At 43.5% G+C, this 25,097-nt stretch overlaps 1 protein-coding gene across 1 annotated transcript in view; it reads left to right on the forward strand.

The window, feature by feature from the left end:
- NPAS3 (neuronal PAS domain protein 3) overlaps window positions 1–25,097 on the forward strand; it is a 741,990-nt gene that overhangs the window by 694,339 nt on the left and 22,554 nt on the right. Inside the window, exon 10 of the mRNA XM_019551125.1 lies at window positions 12,475–12,581. Coding sequence (XP_019406670.1) covers window positions 12,475–12,581 — 107 coding nt within the window. The remainder of the gene's footprint in view (window positions 1–12,474; window positions 12,582–25,097) is intronic.

Consider the following 25,097-nt stretch of genomic DNA (forward strand, 5'->3'; position numbering starts at 1 on the left):
ATGGTTTCCTTTTGCATTTGAGGCATTTTAAAAGCTTTTTCTGCAGCTATATTCATCTCTTCCATTCTTCATATACTTTCATCATGTCAAGACAGTTTCTTGTTGGGCTTCCAGTACAGTGCCCATTAGAATCTCCCAGCCCTTCTGGGTGCCTTTATCCTTCGCTCTATCCTCCCGTGACACCATACCTATTAACTCCTTGATCATATCGTGATCGTTTCCTTCCAAGTTGCCCATCATCTTTACATCCTCCACCAGTTGGTGAAGGTTGTAATTGGTGAGGACAAGATCCAAGATAGATGATCACCTAGTTGTAGCTTCCACTTTCTAGAAAAGAAAGTTGTCCTCCACACAAGCTAGGCACTGGCGTGAAATTTTATGTTTGGCTGCATTGTTTTTTCCAGCAGGTATCTGGGAAATTGCAGTCTCCCATCAGTACTATCCCATAGCTTTTGAATAAACTTGTCACCTGCTTGAAATGTGCCTCATCCATCTCTTCTTCCTGATCTGATGGCCTATAATAAATCCCCACCATTATATTAGAGTAGCATCTTTCACCTTTTATCTTCACCCAAATGCATTCTGCTTTGCTCTCTTCCTCCTCCTGAACCAGGGAACAAGTGTATGTGTTTTTGACATGCAAGGCAGCACCACCATCTTTTCTCCCAACACTGTTCTTCTGAAGTAGAGTGTAACCATCAATATTCACATTTCAGTCATAAGAGCTGTCCCACCAGGTCTCTGAAATGCCAATCAGATCTTAGTTATTTTCACAAGCTGCAGCTTCTAGCTTTTTTTGTTTATTCCTCATACTTCTTGCATTTGTGTATATGCTTTGGATGTATTTTGCATTGTGACCTACTTGCTCCCCTTTCATACCACTTGTTGTAGTCCTGTCATTTTCTGGCCCTTTCCCAGAGTTTAAGTTCTTTCTTCAAGTCCTTCCCCTCTGGACTATGTGCTCTGTTGCTGGAGGGTTTTGATCCCAGTTCCCCATGGATCAGCCTGCAGGCTGGGAATGAGGTGCCCACGTGTACAACTCCCCCAGCATACCCTATTGGGCCTTCCACTCTCTTGGGCAGAAGGGCCCTGCTGAGCCAGCAGCTTCTGGGCGGGGCTGCAGCTGGAACCTGCTTACTTGGGGTAGCAGGTAGGGAAGCAGTGGGGTGGTTCAGGGGGTAGAGTTGCAGCTGGATGGAGGTGGAGACGCAGCACAGAGCCTGCACCCAGAGGGGCAGTGGGAGCATGGAGCTCAGCTGGGCAGGATGTGGGTGGGGGGGTATAGGGACCCCCTACATATCCCCCCCATGGAGTGCAGCCCCCACTGTTGGCAACAGCAGCAGGTGGAGAGGTCAGAGTCCTTGTGCCTGGAACTCGCACCTGGTGGGACACGGCTGTGGCCAGTGCTGCATGGGGGAGGGAGTGGAGTCTGCCCTATCATTGGGCTCTACACTGCACGCTTGCAGCTTCACACTTGCAGTGGGGAAGCCCCACACTGGACTCCGCAGGGAAGCATGGGACAAGGCTCCCTCCACTCCTGGCAGAGTGCAGGGACCTGGGCAGCAAAGTGCAGGGGAAGCAACAGGCTCCAGTGTGGGACTTCTCCTGCTGTGAGTGCTGGGGCTCTGGACTGTGGTCCAGATATAGCAGGCTCTGTTCCCTCCCCCCACGCAGCGCTGGCCGGAGCTGCACCTGGCCAGGCACGAGCAACCTGACCTCCCCACCTGCTACTGCTGCCAAGCCACAGGGGCTGCATGCCATGGGGGAAGCATGTGGGGGTCCCTACACCCCATACCCTTATACCCACACCCTGCTCTCACAACCCCCATCAACATATACATACACCCCAACATACCCTATGTCCCCCTACACAGCCATACCCTCTAAACCCCCCCCAGACACTCCCACACCCCACCACACACACAATATAAGAATGACACTTCATTTTTGAGTTATTATGCAATCTCTTCTATATACAGTAAAGAATCACAATTTATGACAGATATTTTTGTAACAAAATTAAAATATAGTAGGTGTTTGACTTCTAATGTATGATTTGGTTTTTTTCTGGTTCTAAGATGGCAACCTCCCCTCCCAAAAAGAGTATTTGGGCGGGGGGGAGCAGCAAGGGGAGGGACTTCTGGTGGCAAAGGTCAGGGGTTAGAGGGCAGGACTTCTGATCCCAATGTGACAACCAGGGGATAGGGCAACTGTCAAGGGGCGGGGCTACACATGTGGCCCCTGATAGCTTGCTAAAACTTGTTAAGCAGCCCTCTGCCTGAAATAACTGTCTACCCCTACTGATAGCCCTCCTTACCAGGTTGGCCAGACAGTGCCTGAAGAGGCTCTCCCGGTTTTGCAGCAGGAGCAGCACTGCTTTAAATTTATTTACAAAGACACGTAGAAACATGGGGAGGCAGGGGCAACAGTAAGCACTATTTATGAAACTATAGGGATGTTAGCAGCAACCTGCAGTGAAGTATGAAGCACAAGTATTGCCACCTCAAGGGGAGAGAGGTTTACATAGTATACTATGAGCTCAGTGCTTGTAAGATGTCTACTTCTAGACTTCCAGGGATTTTAGTGGCTGCCTGTTTGGAACAGCAGGATGCAGGCATGACATTATTAAGTGTTGTATATAGCCTGCCTGAGTCTCCCTCATTCCCAGAGTAGAAGCAGGTGCATAGTTATGTTTTCATTCAGTGATAAATGATTCAGTTAGCTAACATTGGGCATTTCTAAAGAATTAGCACATTATTGTACACAGTGGTGGCCTTAGGGTTGCTGGAGCCCTGGACAAGAGAGTCGTTCATGGCCCCTTAGCGGCTTAATTTTGATGACCTATAAGCAAGTTGGACATTTTCAATTTCAATTTCACTTTGCCCTGTCCATGAAACTTCAATGAAAGTATCTTAATACAATATTAATACTACAAATATTCAGTGTAATTAATGTTTATTTTTATAAAGTGTGGGGCCCCAGACAGTTGCCTGATTGTCCTCCCCTAAGGCTGCTACTGTTGTATAGCGAGACTTGCAACAGGGTTTCATTTATCTATGATTTTTTTTAAATCTTCCCAATTGCCAGTTTTTCACCTAAATAAATATAAAAAGGGGGGACTTGTATTTAAACAGCATGGTGCCTGTATGAGTTACTTATATCCATAATTAGGGATTAAATAAATTGGCTGATTTTTAGGTGCAATCATCATCCACTTCCTCTCACTCACTTAAATGTTCTTAAATGACTTCTACTCTAAATGTATTCCTGAATGCTGAGCATATTGCCTTTTATGTACTGTCTAGTCCATCAAATAATACTTGGTATACATGCAAAACTAACGGCCTTGGACATGCATTACTTTTGTAGTCCTATATATGCCCGTACAGTGCTACTGAAAGCAAATATGCATGCATTCAGTCTGTAGTGCTACAAAGATGGCAGATCCACCCCCCAAAAGTTTCTGTTTCAAATAGGAGCATCTTTGTAGGAGAAGGATGGACAATGGCTGGATCTGTGAAAGCCCATGGGGAATACAGCTGCAGGCTGTTACAGTCATTGCTGCCCCAATCCACTAAACATCTCTCCTGGAGCAGTGGCTGTCAAAGACAGCCTGTCCTTTCCATGCCAGGAACTGGTAGAGGCTGTTAAGCACAACCCCTGGCCATCTGCAGGTATGGTGAGGGCAAGGAGAGCATGCCCCATCCCCTGAATGAGCAGCTGGGGACCATCTCTTTGCCACCACTGCCTCCATGGCTATATGATCTGGAGACAATCTCTCTGTTATTGGGGCTGAGGGAAACAGGAGGAGTTTCTATCACCCCTAGCTGGAAACTGCACCTTTGAGGGGTTTATGCATCTCGAGCTGCCAGCTGCATGACGTGCATTCAGGGGCAGGATGTTGCTGCAAGAGAGGTGTTACAATCAATAGGTGTTGCTACCAAGTTAATCTATCCCTGCACAGTCACCACAAGTTTATACTGTGAGTGAATCAAAAGCCCTGAATTTGGCAATTGTATCAGTGATAGGGAAGGCCTAACCTAGGTCTTAGCACACCCTGTCTCCACTCTACTCCACAAGGCTCAAACCTCCCTCTATTCTGGTGCCTCCCTGGACTGAGTATCCAGGGCTCACCTGCCATACACAGCGCTGCCCATGCCACATGAAGCACATGCACTGTGGGTTCACCAACCCCACCATAGTGAGTAAGCATGTACATATGCTAAGTGGGTTCTAACTTTTGAGTGCTATAAAAGCAGAACCTTAAAAAGCTCACACAAAAACATTTACTATCCAGATTCTGGGGAGAGTTTCAGTTTTTAGGTTTCAGTTTTTACCATATAAACTTCAGAACATCCAGAAGCTTTGGTCAGATTTTTCAAAAACTGGATACCTAAATTCATGAGTGACTGGTGCCTCCTGAATCTGGGGGGGCACCAACAGAAGCCACTGACGGCAGTGGCCCTGTTAAGGGGGGCACCAGCCCTACTGACAGCATCAGTGTAGGCCATTGGGGGGCACTGACCCTGTCAGGAGCAGCATGTGCACCCCCGTGGCTCTCCTACCAGTTGCCTATGCCTAAATTAGAAGTTTAAATCCCCATTAAGTCACCAAATGAAAATGGTACCAGTAATGGTACTGGTCATTGTCTTAGGTACCGAGCTAATGGCTCTGCTCCTATTGACTATGGCATGAATTGTTAATGCTCAGAACCTATGTTCGGCCAACAGCTAAAAGGCCCAGTGTTGAGGAAGAATCAAAGCTTGTCTAAGGAGCTTTACTCATGGAGAATTAAACTGCAGAGATTGCTAAGCATCTGGAAGAGCTAATAGCCAAAAGAGTAACGTGGCCTTGCAAAGCCACACTTATTACTAAGGGATCTACTTAACTTGCGGTGAGACAATGCAATTTTCATGGCTTGGTCATGACACTAAATGCCGATTTTTGCGGGCATTTCCCAGTGGCCTTGCCCCTCACTGCTGATTGGTAGAGGGCACTTTTAACTTTTTAAAAATGGTGCTGAAACATTTTTACTTCACTGACTGGCACCTTCACTTAGTCTACATCACTAGCAGATAGTAACTTCCAATCACGTAATCTATAGGTGCAGTGATTACACACTTTTTTAAGGTCAATTTTTGCAGGTAATTGCAGCCAGTGCACTATTTCCTGGTGATCATAGACAAAGCTGTTTTCCTTGGTTTCTGTGAAAACTGCAAAACCACAAATTAAGTAGACCCCTACTTATTAGTACAGACTACAGGCCAAAGTAGCATACGTGCCATGATGCTTCCTGAATGTTGGGCTTTGCTTCTGCAGATCTGCATATTTCACTTACTCTGGGCATGTGTAGACAAAACGGAGGCCCTAAATTGAAGTGGTGGGTTTTAAAATACACCGCTTCAATTTAGGGCTGATTAAACCCCTATGTTGTGCCCACACCCTGCTGACTTACCTGTCTCTCTGGTGGGAAGGGGAGGGCAAGTTGCTGGAGGGCAGAGCGGTTCTGGGGGTGGGGAAGTGGGGGGGGTTGGTGCTTCCCTCCGCAGCAGCAGCAGCCCCCCACAGATGGCACCCACCTGCAGGCACTCAGCTCGGTTGGTCCCAGGGGCCACCACAGCCATAGAGGGAAGCACCAGGTCCCTGTGCAGCTCAGGCAGTCAGGCAGGCTCCAGGGGGGGTCGGGCAGGGGGAAGCAGGCTCACAAGTTTTTTTGGGCAGAGCCTGCTTTCCCAGGCTGCTGGCAGTCTGCCGGCAGGGCTTCCTACAGAGCCGCAGAGCTGCACGGAGCCTGGTGCTTCACTCCGTGGCTGTAGGGACAACAAACTAAACCTCCTTGAAAAAGTTTTAGTTTGCTGCGCCCCAAATCATTTAAGGCATTTCACGCCACTGAGTTTCCTACAGCGGCTGGAATTAATGTGCTGCTGAGACGTGCAAACACTGACACCATTAAAGAGGTGCAAAAGCATTTAGGCGACTTTAAAGTGTCATGCACACATGCCTCTCATTTCATCTACACACGGCCTCTGTGGCAAACAGTTCCTCTGGCTTCTGCCCGCAGCCTGCTTTACCTGGGCTTAAGCCTTCTAGGTGCTGAACACTCTCGTTCTAATCCAGCAAAGCACTTAAACATTTTCTTAACTTTGAGCTTTAGCCATGTAAACAATGCTGTTGAAGTCAGTGGAACAAGTCATGTCTAAAGCTAGGCATGTACTTAAGTGCTTTGTGCAAGGGGGCCAGTGTACCAAAAACCTTGCAGAATCAACCCCCATTCCTCCACCAGCTGTTTTATTTAATTTGTCAATGGGTTGGCCATGGTGGCTGGGGTGCTTCAGGATTTGGCCTTAAATTAAGACATTAAACAACATAATGTAGGCAACACCACTTTTCAAGGGGTTAACAGTGCAATTTATATCCCAGCTTTAGTGTGCCTGTGAAGATTTGCATAACAAAATATTTTTTCCAAACAATCATAGACTGATATATTGTGGTATCTCGTCTCTTGGCATGTTGGCATCCTTGACTGACAGGGAAACCACACTTATTTTCAGCATTTTTTTAAGGTAAAAAAATAACCAACCAACTTTCTGGCTAATCTGGACTGATTGTGTTTTACTTAGGTTGTTTTATAAACTCAGGTCTTGTGGATCTGATTCCACAGTTTACTTGCCCTATTTGACTGACTGTACTCATAGTATTTTCTAGCACTTGCACCATTTCAAATGTTCAGCTCAAGGGAAGAAACTAATGCCCAGAGTGACTAGTAAGTTAACCTTTCAATATTAATATACCATTATTTACAAAGAAGTCTTAGTTAAATGAAAGTTGTTAATATTGCATAAGTCAAGCACTCAGGTTAGAAAATAGCAGAATTAAAATTGCCTCTGTATGTGCATTTTGATAATCTTTAATTGTGTCCAGTGAGTAGTATGGATGGTACTAAGTAAAAAGAACTGCTTGATATGTTTACCTTCCCAATTCATTGTGGGGAGTTATCCCTTATTTACTGCACACCATCTAAACCTGGCACAAAACACTGGATTATTAATTTCCTCATATTATTCTCGTGGGGTTCATCACCGTGGTGTCCAAGTACCTCACAAACATACTTCTTTTCAAAGCTTCCCTGTAAGATAAGAGAATATTAATGCAAAGAAACTGAAGCAAGGATAGAATAAGGACAAAATTTGCAAAAGTGGCCCAAATTTCATGAGCCTCAGTGACTGGGCCCTTCACTAAGGACATCTAATAGCTGTTTTTCTTTAAATATGATAAGCCTCCACAGCTTTCACTGGTTTTAATCACTGTTGTGAGTACTCCAGCCTCTCTGAAAATCAGAACCCAGCTGTGTCAAGCTAGGCATCAAGAAAATTAAGACCACAGAGTTAGTGGCCACAATCTCACCATTGCTTAGGAACTCTCTAGCAAAGCCAGGGATAGAGTCCATTTCTCCAGGGCAGCGTTCAACTGCCCTGATTACAAGACTGTCTTCTCTTCCTTCAGTTCCCTACTTCATTCTCTACAGACCCTCTAAATTCTGCAGCACAAACTGAATGTTGGCATTTTTAAGCACTGATTGTTCAGCAAGCTCTAATAAATATATTACAAATGGAGGTTTTCTACAGCTTCTAATGAAGCTGCATCTGAACAGATTATCAACAGATAGAAAACTGAGGAAGAGTCTTGGACTCTAGAACTATTCTTCCTGTTACAGTTCAGCTTCCTGCCCAAACCATACAGTTGCTAGAGGTCTTCAAGAGGTCTTCTAATTGTTTCTATATGCTGGAAATAGAGGTTTTACTATTATCTTAATCCTCAGAGCTTTCTGTTGTGGTAAGTGGATCTGTCGTTGCTTTACAACTCTGTTCATATGCCTAACTAACCCATTGCAGCAGAAAATACTGAACTATTTTATTCAATTACTAAACTACAAGGCAGCAAGAAAGTCTCCACTCTTGATCACAGTTATGCCATTGAGAAGGGCTCTGACAATTCTGTGGGAAATGATATGTTTCCAACAATATTACTTTGGCTATAACCTTATTATAGACATTACTAAGTTCAAAATCAATACAAATGCAAGCGGTCCCTACAGCAAGCATAAGTAGCAGATGTTTTCCTGACCAAAAAACATTCCCACCTCTCAGGTCCAAATTAAATTCAAACTAGGGACTTAATCCATCTTCCACTAAAGCTAAAGGCAAGACTTCCATTGGTTTTGATGGTTTCTGGTGACCCCATCATGCCTTGCTTAGTTTCAAGAACAAATTGGGCTTTACCTCTCTGATTCAAAACACAAGACCCTAGTTTAGCAATTTTGAAGCACACACTTAAATCTGTTCTTAATCAGGAAACTACTTAGGCAAATATTTTTGCATCTTACATACATGCCTTATATTGTAGACACGCCCAAGTGCCAACCCAAATGGGGAGGGATTATTGAACCAGGGATTACCATATTTACTCAAGTATAAGATGAGTGCCTCCCCAATTATCATGGGGAAAAAACCCCATTTTATAATCTCATACTAGGAAATCTCACTAAATATATTGTCTACCATTAAACTGCTGCCAAAAGCAGCATGTGCTCAGCAGTGGAAACCATCCATGAAGTGGATTAAATGCAGCCAACACTAAACATAACTATAAAACACATGGCCCACATTGGGCAAACATGCTAATGGGAACCTTTTGATCCTTAAAAAAAAAATGGGTGGGTGGTCCCTCCACAAGGAATAGAAACCAGGCCTGGAGGTACTGCAATACCAGGCTGGCACTGGGAGGTCCAGAGTCAGTCTTTATACTCTCCCCTTGGTGCCAAAAATGCCATGTTCCAAGCCAAATCAGCCAAATTGAGTCCAAATCCACAAGTCAGTCCAGAACCATAAGTGGCCCTACAACTGGCAAACGTCCTCCACCCCACCAGGGGCTTCAGAAATTTCCAAGATCTTTTGGCAGGCATCCTACATGCAGGCCCAACCCTGGAGACTTGGGGTTTGGTTGCCCCCAAGTTTCACCTGCTGTCAGCCATAAGGCTGCAGAAGCAAGTTAGGGAGGAGCTTCTCATTTCCATAAAGTGGGCTTGAAGCCCCAACACCTCAGCAGGTACTAAACCACACCAGAAGAACAGTTATCCCCAGGACCACTTAGGGAAAACTGCCTTCATGGATCCAGACACATGGTGTTTCCCTGGAACCTACCACAAAGATAAATTAATATAACCCATTTAAATAAGACATATGGTAGTGCCCCTTAAATACAGTCCTCCTCACCACTGACTCTGTATTAAGTCACAGTAAGCCATGACAATGCATACATTTTTACTTCCTCTTCACTCCCGTGGCTGAACTGTCCCTTTCTTTTCCATTTCCAATGATCCTTGTTACTTCACTGGCCTTAAATGCCTGGCCAATATCCCCAAATGGGATCCCAAACAGTTCATCCAGAATCCCTCTGTCACCACCTCTCTCAGCCTTTCATGAGTTGAATTCAGATCAGGTTGTCCTGTGCTTCATCTGCATATAAATTTTGTAAGGATGCCAGGACTTGTGACAAGAACACCCAGTTGCAGACATAACTAGGGGGCTAATTTGCACATAGATCCTTTGCGGGGAGTATCTGGAGTATACACACATGCTGAGTGGTGCTGAGCTCTGGGGTCACCATGGCTTTAAATGCTGTTGACTCTGCTGGGGCCCAGCCCAATAAACTATGCAGTAAATCATAAGCCTTTGCCTTTGGACTAATTTCAAGTAGGGTTTGTATTGTATAAGTAGATGCCAAAGTACTGCCCAAAAGTGTGATTATGGAGTACCTGTACTAAAACTTGCAGCAGTTTCCAGAAATGGGTAATATGTATCAATTCTGGATAAGCTAAATCCATAGGTATTATATGCAAATTGCTACAGCCTTGTTTACTTTCAAGGTTATTGTTTTCAAATTTGTTCCTCACTTCCATGTGCTCAGGGGAAGTAGGGTCTGAGAGTAAGGAAAGAGAGAAGGGTCTGCTAGGGGAAAAATTTGGGAGTAAGCAGAGAGCAAAGGGGCTGCATGACCACCTACATTTATTTTCCCTGCTGTAGCAGTGGAAGGGAATATGTTCAAGACAAACCTCCAATAATTAGATTCTATACCTGGAAAATTGCAGCCAATTTATACATTTTCCATATATAGAACCCAATTATTGGGGATCTGTCTTATAACCAGAGTCATCTTTCATTCAAGTAAATACGGTAAATCAACTCATAGTTTGTTCACACAGACACAGGGGAAAATGATACCAAGCATCCTCTGCCACTGGGTAATTTACATACTGACTAGATTAAAAAACATAACTAGTCTGGAAGAAAATAACTAGCCTATGCAAAGAGAAAATAAATAGGTGTTGCCTGTAAGTCATAAAAAACCTTTTGCTTTTGATCAGAAGTGGAAAAATCTTCCCAGCAGTAAGGACGGGTGTCCCAAGCTTCATGTTCTAAAGGGGTGGGCACCAAATTAGTGAGAGGATTGGTAGGATCATATGGTATAATATAGCTGATATAATACAATGGACCATGGCATGGTGGCTAATGGGAAGTATGTACAGCCCTTTCTGAGCAACCTACCCCTGGGCTCTAACACAGCCACAGGTAGTCCAGGGATTGCTCCAGACAGTGAGAAACTGATGAGTAATTTACCAGTTTGCTGTTATATGTTTATTCCACCCCCATTCTAAAAATGCCAGATCTTCACTGTGAAGGTTCAGTGAACTTTAAAATGAACACTCAATTCATAAGCTCAGCTATAGACTTTGGGGAAAAAAATCATTTGCATTTTGAGGGCATCTGTTTGATTCTTAACCGGTACTATTACTGAACATCCTTGATATCTCTCTTATGAAGCTCTTTGCCTTGTAAACTTAAATTCTAGGATCTCTAGTTTTACAGAAAAAACATTTTTGGGGAAAAAATATTATTACTAATCCTGTTGACCTTAGTGGGCCCTGCAGGTTGTTTCTGTTAGGAGAAGAAATTGATGGTGGAATCAAATATCTTGATGTATTCTTGTTTATGTACCAATACCGCCCCCCCAAAAAAAAAAAAAACCAACAAAAAAACCAACACAACCCCAAGAACGCACTATCTCCTGGTTTCCTGAACACAAGAAGAATCAAACAGCAGGAGACACTTCTGTGCTCATGGCTCCAAGCCTTTTTTTCAGGCTGCATCTAGCCCAAAGCTTTCTCTTTTAACCTTCCCCCCACCCCCAAGGCCATGCTGCCAGGATTGCTGTGGCTAATGCTACCTTCTTCCTCAGCTTTTCTGTTCCTGTTTCTCAGCTTTTCTGTTCCTGTTTATTTCCTGTTTCTCTGAAACACATAGTTCTCCCAGTCAATGTCCAAGCTCCTGATTTGCTTTGTGAGCTTCCAGGGAAACTCTGAGAATCACATGGTTCAATTTCTGTTGAAACCTTGCCTCCTGCCAATGATTTGGGTGGCACTCTGATTATTTCAAGAACTCAGTGACGTCTTAAAACTTCATTAAATGGAGGGTGATGGTAATACTTTGTAGTTTTGAAGAGGTTTAGCCCTACACATAATTTGTATTTTGAACCCTAAAAATTGTTTCTACTGCTAAAATATATCCTTACAACAAAAAGCAGTTTATCAAATGTTTGTGTAAACGGTTCACCTGACAGGTTTCTCCATTTCTGTTATATTTTTCTGTACTGGTGCCTGAGGACATTGACATCTGGACAATCAATGATGGATACACACGCACACGCATGCATGCGTACACACACACACACACACACACACACACACACACACACTCTAGAGCGCAGACCAGGAAGAGCTGCTGAAAGGGTTTAAAAGTTTGTGTGGAATAAAGCACAAAGTCCCAGTTGAAAGGGCCAGGAGTGAAAGCTGAGCTCCCAAATGAATAAGACTAAAAAAGATAACACCCCGAGGCATCTGTATGTCTCAGCATTTAAATTATATCCCTTGAAATGTCAGTTTGGACTTTGTGCCAAGAAACTGTTGAAGAGCTTTTTCATGAATATACCCAATAGAAGACCAATCTGTTGAAATGAAAGGTGTCTCTAATCATCTGGTATAAACATAACATGTTTTTATTTTATTATGTAACCTTGAATTATCTTGGTCTTTTAATGAGGATTTTGAATTGTTGCTGATGCTTTGTAATTTCATAGAATTATATTGTCTCTGTGTTTCTTCTATGAGGGAAAGTGCTCTGAAGCTTTACTTTTCATTTATTTAAATGAATTAACTGATTTCAGCAGGTTTCTTTAAAAACAGTTCTGTTTTAAAGGATGTATCTTGTTTATACAGATATTCCACTCAAATAAATAGTGGTGACTACATTATTTGTCTGCAGGAATGAAAAATGTTTTTGCAGATTTCAGTTTCTAAGTAATTTGACAGTTCCTATATTTTTCCCTTCATAAATTATAGGCTGTATTTTTCCTTTTTAGGATTAGTGATTACATGGATCTGACCCCTGTAGATATCGTAGGGAAGAGATGCTACCACTTCATTCATGCTGAAGATGTGGAAGGGATCAGGCATAGTCACTTAGACTGTAAGTACCTTGGTTTTGTCAAAATAAGCTAGGAGAGCACCTGATTGCTGCTGAACTATTATTTACATTTCATGATTGTGGATCTTGATCATCCATCTGCCTTTTGTTTTAGTTTAGTGGAAGGTGGTTCAAATTTGTAATTTTTTTGTGTTGCGTATTTTCAAGTCCTTTGATAGGTATATAATATTGTTCATATATGTGTGAATGTGAAATTCAATTTGTATTCCAGTGGTCTCTAATACTTGTCCAGTTACTTGTGCTGTCCATTATTTTACTTCTTCAAAGAGGCATTGCTCAAATATGTAACTCACTCTCATAGCCTAGTTTTAATTTCTGATGACTTGTGATGTGGAGGCCAACTGAAGTATGTTTGGTAGCCTGGAAGTAGGGTAGTAGGAAAATGAATCTTGAATGTAACAATGATTTAACCCTATAGTATGTTATTCTCTCTCTACTGTTATGGGTCCTTTTACTGTAGCATCCAAAAATGCCTAGTATTTGCAGTTCTCCAGTGTCCATTTAGACTAAGATAGTTAGGAATGGTACAGACCTATAACAAGAGACAACAATCACTCTTAAAATTCATGTGTTTACCATATTGGTGCAACTCAGCCCCCAAATTTTTTAGATCATATTCTTTCCATTTGCATCTTAGTTCTTTCATTAAAATCTTTGTACTGTTTTCATAAAAAGCTGCAGGGCTTTTTTGCCACAATGGTGATGGTCTTTTATGTGCTTTTATGGGTACCGTATCTAAGAAAGCCTGCATTGAATACTGCTAGAATTTTACTTATAGAAGAATTAACCACAGAGCTGTTTACCCTGGACTGTACTTATATAATACCTCACAACTGAGAGTAGTAGAGACCCTAAATTTATGATGAGAAAAAGAAAAACAGAGCATAATTGAAGAAAGCCTATGTTAGAAGGCCAAACAAATCTGCAGTCCAGTAACACCAACAGAACAAACTAATTTAACCCAGTGCTGTAACTAGGACAGGACAACTGAGGCAGTTGCCCTGGTTTCTGATATGGGGAGGGATGACCAAAAAAGAGGCCTGCTCTCACAGAATCCTGGCCAGTGGCAATACTAACCAGAAGTTACTGCTGCCCCTCTGTGTGGCAGTTGCCCGAAGCACCTGACTGCATCGTTACACCTTGGATTCAACCTGCAAGGGGAGACAGTGAAAACTGTGTTTTCATACCTAAATAAAAACAAAGTAGAGCTGGTTTCTGGATGACTGTAGTTTCAAAACTGGAATGAAGTAACCATATTTTTGCAAATGTGTAGTAACCATCTTTGCTATTGGCAGCAGAGAAAGACTTCAGCTCTGGAAACTCTTTAAAGGATATAACCTGTGAAATCTGTACGAACTAAAATATATGCGGCTAAAAGGGGGATAAAAAGCAGAAAGTTAAATAACATTCTGTAAGAACGTTACGACAACAGCAACCAAAAGCAGCATGGCATTTACATCACTTGCATTCCTGACATTTAATATCTAGGATATGATTGCTCAGAAATGAACAAGCAGATTCAGAAATATACTTGGTATCTCTGACATTGGAAATGAGATATGACAAGTTTCAGTTCTGCTGCACTATCTGGATGAGGAAATAAAATAATATTTATGACTCAGAATGTTCACACGTGGCAAGGATGAAGATCCCATTTGAAAGAGACCATAATCTTCTGACTGACCAGTTCTCCCTGAGATAGAATATGGTTTATGAAACATCAAGCAGTGGGACAAGAACCAAGTGAGGCAGTTTGAAAAGTAGCAAGATTGTAACAGGGCCTGGGGCCCTTGTCATTTTAAGAGGGGAGAGAAGCTGGCTGTTGCAGCAGTGGAGAGCAGGCTGGTCATCGAGCCCAAGTGGAAGCCCCATGTGTTGCGGGGGAGCCACCTGGCAGGAAGGGGAACATAAACACAGTGCCTAAGTCCAAGCCCTGCATGCTTCAGGGAGAGGAGCTTCCAGAGAGAAGGGCTGCTGGAGACAGATGGGCAGGCACCCAAGCTACCCAAGGGAGCTGGGATGGGAGGGCTCCAAGGGAGGTATGGCTTGTAGGCAACATTAACCTCAAGTGGGGAAGACTTTTAGTTTGTGAAGCAGCTTGCTTGTGTTTGAGTTACATTTTGAGCTTGATACCAAAGGACCGGATTGTGGACATGGGGGAGCTGCGGAGGCCACGGGGGGGTGATTGCTGGGGCACTCTGTGACAGGCAGCCTAGCCTGGGTTCAGGGATCCAGGGAGCTGAGGCTCATACACCATGAGCAGTCTAGCCTGGGGTCAGGGACACAGAGGGCTGAGGCTGATACAGTGAGAACAGCCTGGCCTAGGGTTGAAGACCTTGAGGGATGAGGTCTGGCCTAGAGAACAAGACTGAGGCCAGGAGCCAGAGCACGAGACTGGGGCCAGGGGCCCAGAGCATGAGGGTGGGATCAGGGGCCCAGAGCACATGAGTGCAAAATGTGGCAGGGGGCCAGGAGCCAAGGTCTGGGGCAGTGGATATAGGATGAGGGACACAGCCAGAATAAAAGGCCCAGGCTAGGAAGGCTGAGACATGAACAAAGGTTCAGGACCCAAGGGCCAAAAGCTGCACTGGGACCAAGGAACCCAGAATGAACATGGAGTAACATCTCTGAGGCATGAATGTAGCTACAGGGGAGGACAGAAACCATGAATATAGCCTATAAGGCAGCTGGTGCTTTGAGGTACTGATACAGCCAGGAGGACCATAACTTAATTGCCAAAGGGGCAAAACTGGGGCCAGCTGGGTACAAGAGGTACCAGCTGGCCAAAGTGAACACGGGCTCGCTCTAGGACCCTGGGGCAGCCTCCCTTAACACCATAATAGTTCCATCAAGGCACAGCAGGAAAGGAAAAGGAAGGGTGCTGCGAGGACCTGGAGTGGAGGCAGGAGTCATGTGGCCACCAGGGGGCATCATGACTCGCCGGGGGTGTAGTCCTGCTACAGTGTTCCAGCAGACAGGCACTGAACTACAACTCAGGAGACTCCCTGTGGTGCAGGCTCAGAAACTGACCAGCAGAAAATCACATCATATCTCACCTGTTACCTGTTTTGTTTTTTCCCCATCTTGTCAATTTGGACTGCAAAGCCCTCAGCACAGGAACTGTCTCCAACTGTGTGTTTTTTCCCACAGTAGCACAATGGGACTGAAATTTTCATTAGGCCTTTAAGTTCCCCCATGATAAAAAAAGTACAAATAAAAATAATAATGATAGACACCATTTTTTCAACCCAAGAACCCTAACTACTACTCACATGTAAATTTTATGACTGGGATACTGAGATCAAGAAGTGCATTGTGCAACACTGTTCAGTAACCAAGTCCTGGTTTTAACCAATAAATCAAAATACATTTCAATTAGGGACAAGTTATATGGCAGTCACAGACCAAGGTTATGGTAAAAAAAATGCCCGAGCAAACCTGTCACCTCAGAAGGGTGTATCACAAGAAGTTAAAGTAGGTATTACAACCCTTGAAGAAGAGGAAAGTCTTTATACTCTCACTCAGAGGAATAATCAACATTTCTAGCAATTAAAAGGCATGTTGTAGGCATACGGTGGGGGGGGGGGGGGACATTTAATGGTAAACTGCCTATCCTACATGAGTAAATACAAATCTGAGATAGGAAGAGTAAAATCCCTTTCTATGATGAAAAACAAATGTGAAGCCCAAGATACAAGAACTTTGTTGACCAGGTGCTGGCTGTTGCAGATTGCATGGATTCAGATGAAACCAAGCATGATCACCAGATAGCCTGGCAGAACTGCAGTGCCCCAAAAGCAGAAGTACTGCTTACCCTGTTTAACCTAAAAGAAGCAAAAGTATTTTTAGGTTTACCAACTGCTCCATCTAGAATAGTTTCGTCTGAGCTAACACAGTGTGCAAAAGGTAATGTAAAGAGAAAACTCAGAGCCAAAGTGGAAAAGCTAAGAAAACCCAATGGTAAAATAGAATCAAAACTTCAAGGAGTTGCTGATTGAAAAGGACATGTTTTGAAAAAGAATTCCAGAAGGGATAGAAACACTTGATAGATTTACGAAAGATAAAGGGATAAAAGAGTTAAAACATCCAGAGTCTCAACGTGCAAGTGAAAATCCAGTGGTAAACGTAAACCAAACCAAAGAAAAGTAAAACTGCTGTACAGTGAACTCTGCATGTACATAACCAAAGAAGACTAATACATCATTCCTTTAATTCCTGGTTAGTCAGACCCCAAAAAGGGAAAATAAGCAAGGAAGAAATAGTTCCACAAACCCACAAAAATGCTCAGAATGGCTGTTGATGGTAAACTGTCTTTAAATCACAGCAAACCGTAAGTAATTTCTGAACAGGAAAACTTATTATAGGATTGTAGATAAAAGCAGGAGTCACTTGAATGTCACCATAGTAAGAAGTACAGTGAAGAAAATCTTCAGGTCTGTAAGACGGGGACTTTTTTATGAGAACTGTTGCCCTTCTAGTCCCATTGACTTCTACGACAGTGGGATCAATCTTTAGAGAGTAAAATTATAGGGATGAAATCCTGACCTCATTGAAGTAAACTGTAAAAGTTACATTGAGTTCAATGGGGACAAGGTTTAATTTTAGTACTTTATATTTGTTAGAATCTGGTGGATCTTCAAAAGAAAGTGCCAAGACAGCATTAACACCCTACCTGTTGGCTTTTACATTATAGAACGCTACTTCGCAGTATCCTCACAAGCGCTGAATAGCTGCCTTAGTTTCTTTGAAAAACACAGATTGGGAATATGTTCCCTGTCTTGTTCCTCTGGCTTTTTTATTGATTTTTTTTCACAGATACCATGGTCAAAGGTATTTTATATAATAATTCAACCAAGTTAAATGAATATCCATCTTACATTGCTTCACAGGAGTACAGAAAAAAATGATTTTGACAGATAATTTTTCTGTGTGTTTTGCATTAATTGTCACTGGTTTACCAATAGATGAGCATATCACTAAATGAGCCAGTAACAAATATCATATGTATCTCACACAATATTTTTTTTGCATCGTCTCTCAGTACACTCCCCTTCATAAACCCACCTGATCAGCATATATTAGCTGGGATAATGCAATTGCAAATCCAGCATTTTTTCTAATAATTTGCAGACATAATTTGTAACTGACACAGGCCTATAGCTTCTGCATTCTACTGAATCCATGCCGGCTTTTCGTAATAAGGAAATGAGATAGAAGCATTATTCAGAGTTCCAAGCTACAGCCTTCTCCTATGAATAGTTAAGAGTACTCACCAATAGATGAATTAATGGATCACTGAACTTTTTCTAAATCCCAAAAAATCCCTGTTGTCCTTACGTGCTTCCATGCTAAAATATCTGTTATTTCCTCAACATTTGCTTGTTCCATATATGTATTATAGATATATGCAATACACTTCCCTCTCCAGAAATCATGGAGCTCTAGGTTTGCATTCATATTCAAAATCAATCATATTATTACAGACCTGTAATGTGCTGTACGTGTACAGTATACAAACCTATCAGTTACGGGCTAAATGTTCAAAGCAATCTTGACTCAGTGTCTACAATTATTCTGGAAGCTTTTACCTCGAGTTTATCTCCAGGCTAAACTAGGCTGATTTTTGCAAGCTACTTTTGCATGCCCATATTGGGTAGGTAGGAATTGAACTTCTGATTTACACATAGATCTTGTGCATGCATAAATGAAGCATGCAAGTATATGTGCATAAAATAGTCCGTGCAGTTTTAGGCCTTTCCACACAATTTCCATGCCAAGCCCAGGATAACCACCAAGAATATGATTTACCTACTAAGTCCTGTTCAGTGCTCACCACAGCCCAAGAGAGACTACTTGAAAGCAGGGCTGGGTACATCCTACAAACTGAGAACAGTTGGGTAGTGTGTGATTCTTAAAGGTTTTCCTAGATTGACTATGGAGAAGTCATTAGGATTTGTTGTGAAAAATTAGGCCTATGGTAAAGACTTGTTCATAATAGACAATCCACTTAACTTTCTTTCAATTTAATGACTCAGATATGGCATTGTTCATTAACTATTAAAAAACGTTCTGATGATGCGCCTCCCTGTGGCTGTAGAGCTTGGGGGGAAGGAGTTTGCCCTCAAATAAATACCAACAAACTAATCAATAAATAAAATGATTCTTGAGTCTGGTTTCAACACTGTGTAAGTATACTGTATGGCTTGAAATAACAAGGTCCCATCACTGTGGTACCTGGCACCTACAGAATGTAGCATTTCACCAAGTATAGAAACTTTTCCTCTGTTGCTAGCTATAAAACCTTTTCTGATTTAAGGAGCCTGGAAAGAGTCATATCGTACAAACATACGTATCCCCAATTAATTTAAAAATTAATGATATTCATTGTATAGTAACATCAAGTACTTTCTGGCTGGGAAACCAGACAGGATGTAGAAGAGTCAAGACCTTTAGAGGAAACCATGAAAATACACTTGGACAAATATAGAACAATGTACCAGAATTTGAAAATGAATATATTGCTTGTAAGAACACTGTCACAAGTATATATAGGTATATAATATGTGCCTTTTCATTTTGGAATCCTAATTGAGGTCTAAATTCAGAAACCTGACACTGACAAAAAAGATACTTGTCATCCTCAGCTATTGCTTGGGAAACATCATCCTATTTCTTCAGGATTTGATTTACAGCTATAAGAAACACAATTCCTCAGGAACAGCTAGCAAGGGCAGTTCATTTCCCATAAAGCAAAGGTCTCTGATGAATACGTTTGGTAGCATTCTCTCTGATCTACTTTTATCTGGTTTCCAGTGGTTCGAATAATCCAGATTTTCTGAAAATAAACTATTCCACATTCACCTTGATCACTGCTCTCCTGTTTTTCAAGGAATCTTGCCCATCAATATGCTTTAAAATCAGTTATGTATTCATGATTTCTTTTGTGCATGTTCAGTAGGAAATTCCTATTGACATACAAAATATTGCTTAGTGATTTAGTCTACCAGCTGCATTGAAGTAACCCTTTTAACATATGCACATCAGTCATAATTTTTCATTCTCTTAATAACCTCAAACACATGAAAAACAAATAAAAGGAGTTGATAATTCCTAACAGTAAAATACACTTCACATATTTTGTTATCATGCTGTGGAATAACTCTGCAATGTCAAGTAGCACACAATTAGTAAAACTGTAGGGGGAAAAAACTAAGTGTTTTGATCCTGAGGAATTTTGATCCTAATCAGATCGAAATTTCAATGCTCTTGTAGTGTTTAATATCTTCAATCATAAAAAAATCACACTGATTCCAATGTCAGGTTTTTGCATTCTGTGACTGAAATAAAATGCTAAAATATACAAATGAATCTCATTTTTGTACAAGTTTATTATCGTCACTACCCAGCAAGATTGATTCTAAATTACTGTGATAGAATGTCTGATGTTTAGCTAATCTTAAGCTAAGCCAGCCTGACTGCCTGATGAAAGGGTGGTTTATTTTGTTTTATAAAGTATTGCAAAGGCAATAGACTGACCAGCTGCCTCCATAGTAAACCTGTTTGTTCACACCATAGGCAGACATTGGTATCTGCTTTTTGAGACTGCACTGTTTATGCCCTTTTGGCTGGATATGGAGGTGATACAGCAGCTAGAGGAAATAAGAGATAAGGGGAGATGGAAATAAAATGAAGGGACTTGTTAAAGAAAGTACACAAAGGAAACATATTTATATGATGTAAAAAGAATATACAGCTACTTCTGATTTTAACACAAAAACTAGAGTTTGGGTTTTCAACCTTATTTTCTTGTTAATGCTCTGAAGCCAGTATCACTTCAGAATCACATATTATTCTTATCAATTATTACTAGTGTCTGTGTTCTGTAGCTCAATCTAGGTATGGAAGTTACCACCCCAGTATCTGAGTCCCATGCAAACATCAATACATGTATCCTCAGAACAATCCTTTTGCCATCCTTGAGGTAGCAAAGTATGTTGTTATCATTTTACTGATGAGGACCTGGAGGCATGTGGAGATTAAGGGCCAGATCCAAACCGATCTTGTAGGTGCTTCCATTTAAGTGTTGCAGTGCCTCAAATTTAGACCCTTTGATTTTGGTATGGTGATCCTAATCAACAGGGTTGGGAACCTTGTCTCCCTGTACAGTGAACAGGGAAAGCTAGACCCCTCCCAAGGGTGATCCAGACCACTTAGGTGCTCAGCAGAGAACAGGAGGATATCTGAATTCCTGCTCCATCCTAGGATGCAAGGTAAATGCTTCTGTCATCTCAGGATTCAGACTACCCAGAAGAGTTATCAATACTGACTTGAGGCTAAAATACCCATCTGGAAGAGAAGGAGCCCATAATTTGTACTTGCCCAGAAAGTGGGAGACCTAGATTATGAGCCATCTTTACCCTGAGGAGACTAAATCCACATTTACCCTTTCCAGGGACTGTGCCTGAACTACCAACCTACAGAGTAAAATAGAGAGAGACACTATCCACCCATAGGCCTTAGGACAGAGCCTTGTGGGACCCCACTGGTCACAGTGCACCAAGACAATTGGCTCCCATTGACCGTGACCCTCTAGGTCCTACCATGGAGCCAGTTCTCCAGCCAGCGGATCGTGGTGATGTCAAGTCCACAGTTAGCCAGTTTAGCCAAGAGGTGATCATGGGATACCAGATCGAAGGCTTTTTTAAAGTCGAGATATACGACATCGATCTCTTCCCTCTTGTCCAGGTGATAAGTCATAAAAGAAAATGAGATTAGTCAAGCAAGACCTACCCGCAAAAAACCCATGCTGGGTATCCCTCAGGATATTGCCTTCAGCAAGTCTGTTAAGGATTGCCTCCTTGATAATCTTTTCCAAGACCTTCCTTAGGATAGAGATCAGGCTGATGGGCCTGTAGTTTGTCAGATCTACTTCTCTCCCTTTCTTGAAGATAGGCACGATATTGGCCCTCTTCCAATCATTGGGTACTTCACCAGAGTGCCAAGAGCTCTCAAAGATCCGTGCCAGGGGCTGAGCTATGATGCTCGCCAGCTCCCTGAGTACCCTTGGGTAAAGCATCGGGGCTGGCTGACTTGAAGGTATCCAGCCTGTCAAGGTGTTCCTTCACGAGGTCAGCTTCGATGGAGGGCAAGGAACCTCCCTCACCCAGGCCTCCCTGACCCATAGTGGGCAGTGCCATCCCATAGAACTGGTGAAAAACTGATGCAAAGTACCCATTTAGCAAGTTCATTTTTTCCTGGGCATCAGTTGTCAGTTGCCCCATCTGATTTAGCAGGGGTCCAATGTTGCCCTTGATTTTCCTCCGGCTCCCCACATATCTAAAAAAGGACTTTTTATTTTCCTTGATATTTGTAGCTAGCTGGAGTTCCATCACAGCCGTGGCTTTCCTGATTTGCTTCCTGCAAGTCTGGACTAAAGTGGAATATTCCTCCTTGGTGGCGGTTCCAGTCCTCCATCCTTTGTAGGTTTTCCTTTTAAGATGCAGGAGGTCTGCCAGTTCCCTGGAGAGCCAAGGGGGTTGCTGTGCCCTTTTGCTGCCTTTCCTCTGAGACGGGATGGACTTTGCTTGCTCCCTTGAGGAGCAACCACTCATCCTGAACTCCCCTCTCCATTGGGCTGTGGCCTTTTAGGGCCTCTCTGTCAAGTCTCCTTAGCTTGTCAAAGTCAGCTTTCCTGAAGTTGAGGACTTCTGTATTACTGACTGACTTGCCAGCTTTACTGCAGATGGTGAAGGTGATCAGTTCATGATCACTGTCACTCAGCTGCCCTTTGATTGTTAGGTTGCTGATTAGGTCATCCCAGTTGCCAGTACGAGGTCAAGCAGCGCTTTACCTCTTGTTGGCCCGTAGACTTCCCACGTCAGACAGAGGTCATCAACACATGAGAGAAAGCTTTGTGACTGCTTGGATTTGGCTGAGTGCTCCTTCCATGAGATGTCTGGGTAGTTAAAGTCTCCCATGACAACCATACACTGGGACCATGCAACCTCAGCCAATTTCCTGGTTAATTCCTGATCAAGGTCTTGACTCTGGGTAGGGGGTCTGTAGTAGACCACACCATAGTATCCCCTGTGCCGTGTTCCCCACAGATTTTAACCCAGAGGGTCTCAAGTCATTTACCGTGGGTGCCAACATCAGCTTGCAGGGACATGTAGCTTTCCTTGACATAAAGAGCTACACCCCCATCCCTTTTATCCACTTGATCCCTCCTGTATAGGGTATAGCTGTCTATACCCGTGGTCCAGTCATGGGTGGAGTCCCACCAGGTCTCCATTATCCCAATGACATCATAGTTATTTCCATTTAGCAGGTGAACAATTCCTCCTGCTTATTCCCCAGGCTCCTGGTATTTGTGTATAGACATGCAAGTGTCCCCTTAGGGGCCCTTGCCTTGCCTACATTTTGTTCCAGGGCTGGGGTTTGGGTGGGGTCCCTTATGTGCCTTGGCTTGCTGGCTTTGCAAGGGCTACTCAGTGGGCCAGCAGTGGCAGTAGTCCCCCCATCCTCCGGCAGGCTTAGTTTAAAGCCTGGTGGAGCTGCTCAGCCAGTCTAGCTGAGAAGAGCTTCCTCCCCAATGGAGAGAGGTGGAGGCTGTCCCTTCCCAGCAGCTCGCTGCCTCTCTCTCCAAAGAGGGGACCGTGGTCATGGAAGGCAAAGCCTTCCCGATGACACCAGCACCACAGTCTTTGGTTGAGTACCTGGATCCTCCTCTCCCTCCTCAGCCCATAGCCTGAGACTGGGAGGATCGAAGAAAACCACCTGTGCCCCCAGACACTTTATCCCCGCACCCAAATCCCTGTAGCACCTCATGACCTGGCTAGGAGTACTCCGAGCTCTGTCATTGGTGCCCACATGGATGAGGAGCATGGGATAGTGGTCTGTGGGCTGGAGGAGCTTAGGGATCTTCTCCGCAATGTCTCGAATGCGGGGCCCCGGGAAGCAGAAAACTTCACAGGTTGAGGCGGCAGATTATCCCCTCAGTCCCCCTCAGGATGGAGTCTCCCATGACAAACACTTTGCGTTTGGTCTTGGGGAGAGTGGGGACACTAGCTACAGTGTCCTCTGTGTTGCCTGCAGGAGCTGGCAACTCAGCAGGCTCTGCTGGGGCTGCAAGAGGCTCGTACCTGTTGCAAAGCTCCAGTGGGGCAGGGGCCTTGGTGCAGCGGGCTCTGGGGCCCTTGACCACCTTGGTCCAAGCCCATGGCTGGACAGAAGGGAAGGTCCCTGGGTCCTCCCTTGTCCTGGAGGGAGACCGTGGTCTACCTCCCAGGGGAGCAGGGCCTGGCAGTAGGAGTCGATCTCCAGCTGTGTTGTTGTTTTCCAGCTGTGTTTTGTAGTGAGTTGCTTACCTGTCTCTCAGCATCAAACAGTTGCTCTGCCTAAGTCCCCTTAGGCAGACTTTATGGGCACTTTTACAAGTGGTCGAGGGAGGTGGCACTTTAATTACAGTGACTCTGAGAAAATGCTAGTGGGCTTGCTTGAAGTAAAGCTTGTTCGACGAGCTTTAGTGTAAGTGCCCCCACTGCCATTTTGAAGCACAGGGATGCTGATACATGAGATGCGAGAGGCTGCTAGATTGCGGTAATTGCACGGTATTATGCTCCAATACATGATAATTATTACAGCACATCGGAGCAGCCTCAGAGCTCATGTACAGGCACCCAGGCCTTTGTGCTCACGTACAGGCACCCAATATGCCTTCCAGCATTGATCTGCATCACAACAAAGCTTAGATGGGAGTTAGACATGTAAGTGCTTGATCACTAACCCAAGTACAAAGGAAGACCATTTCTTCTACCCTCCCTTGATTGCTTGATTTATTTTGGGAGAAATGAGATTTTATACTTCTTCAAAAATTCATTGGGATAAAGAAAGTTCATTGCTATTTTAAGCTTGGATATTCTTATTGTGTATATTGGGCAGGTCTAGAAACAGTATATTTTGGCCAGCACCATAGAAGTAGTACAACCTGGCCAGGCTGTTCCCAATCACACCCCACCCATGCATGCCTGGATGCATGCACCAAACCTGGAAATACAACGGTGAAGAGACCCAGGTCATCTCTTTAAAGCTGATCTCAAGACCACAACCCCCAGGGTGTTTCAGAAGGGCTGCCACTGACAACTTTAGAGCAACTTGGCACATGTCTGGGTTTGGAGTCTGTGTGCAGGTTCAAAGGGGTAGGAAACAATCTTGAAGTGGTCTGGCTGAGCACACCATTGCCACAGCATAAACTTCTAACCCTCTTTGGAATTTTGATAAACCTTGACCTCTGTGAAATTTTTGGCAGTAAGTTTCACAGGCCAAGTGAGTAGTATAGAACAATGTTTTTCTTTTTCTTATATATCTTATATAGAAGTAGGGTCGGAAGGGACCTTGTAGATCTTCAAGTCCAACCCCCCGCCTGGGCGGGAGAAAAGACTGGACTCAAATGAGTCCAGCCAGGTAGTCATCAAGCCTCTTCTTAAAGATCCCCAGGGT

The sequence above is a fragment of the Crocodylus porosus genome, unplaced genomic scaffold, assembly GCF_001723895.1.
Source record: "Crocodylus porosus isolate Cpor-Errol unplaced genomic scaffold, CroPor_comp1, whole genome shotgun sequence".
NCBI lineage: Eukaryota > Metazoa > Chordata > Crocodylia > Crocodylidae > Crocodylus > Crocodylus porosus.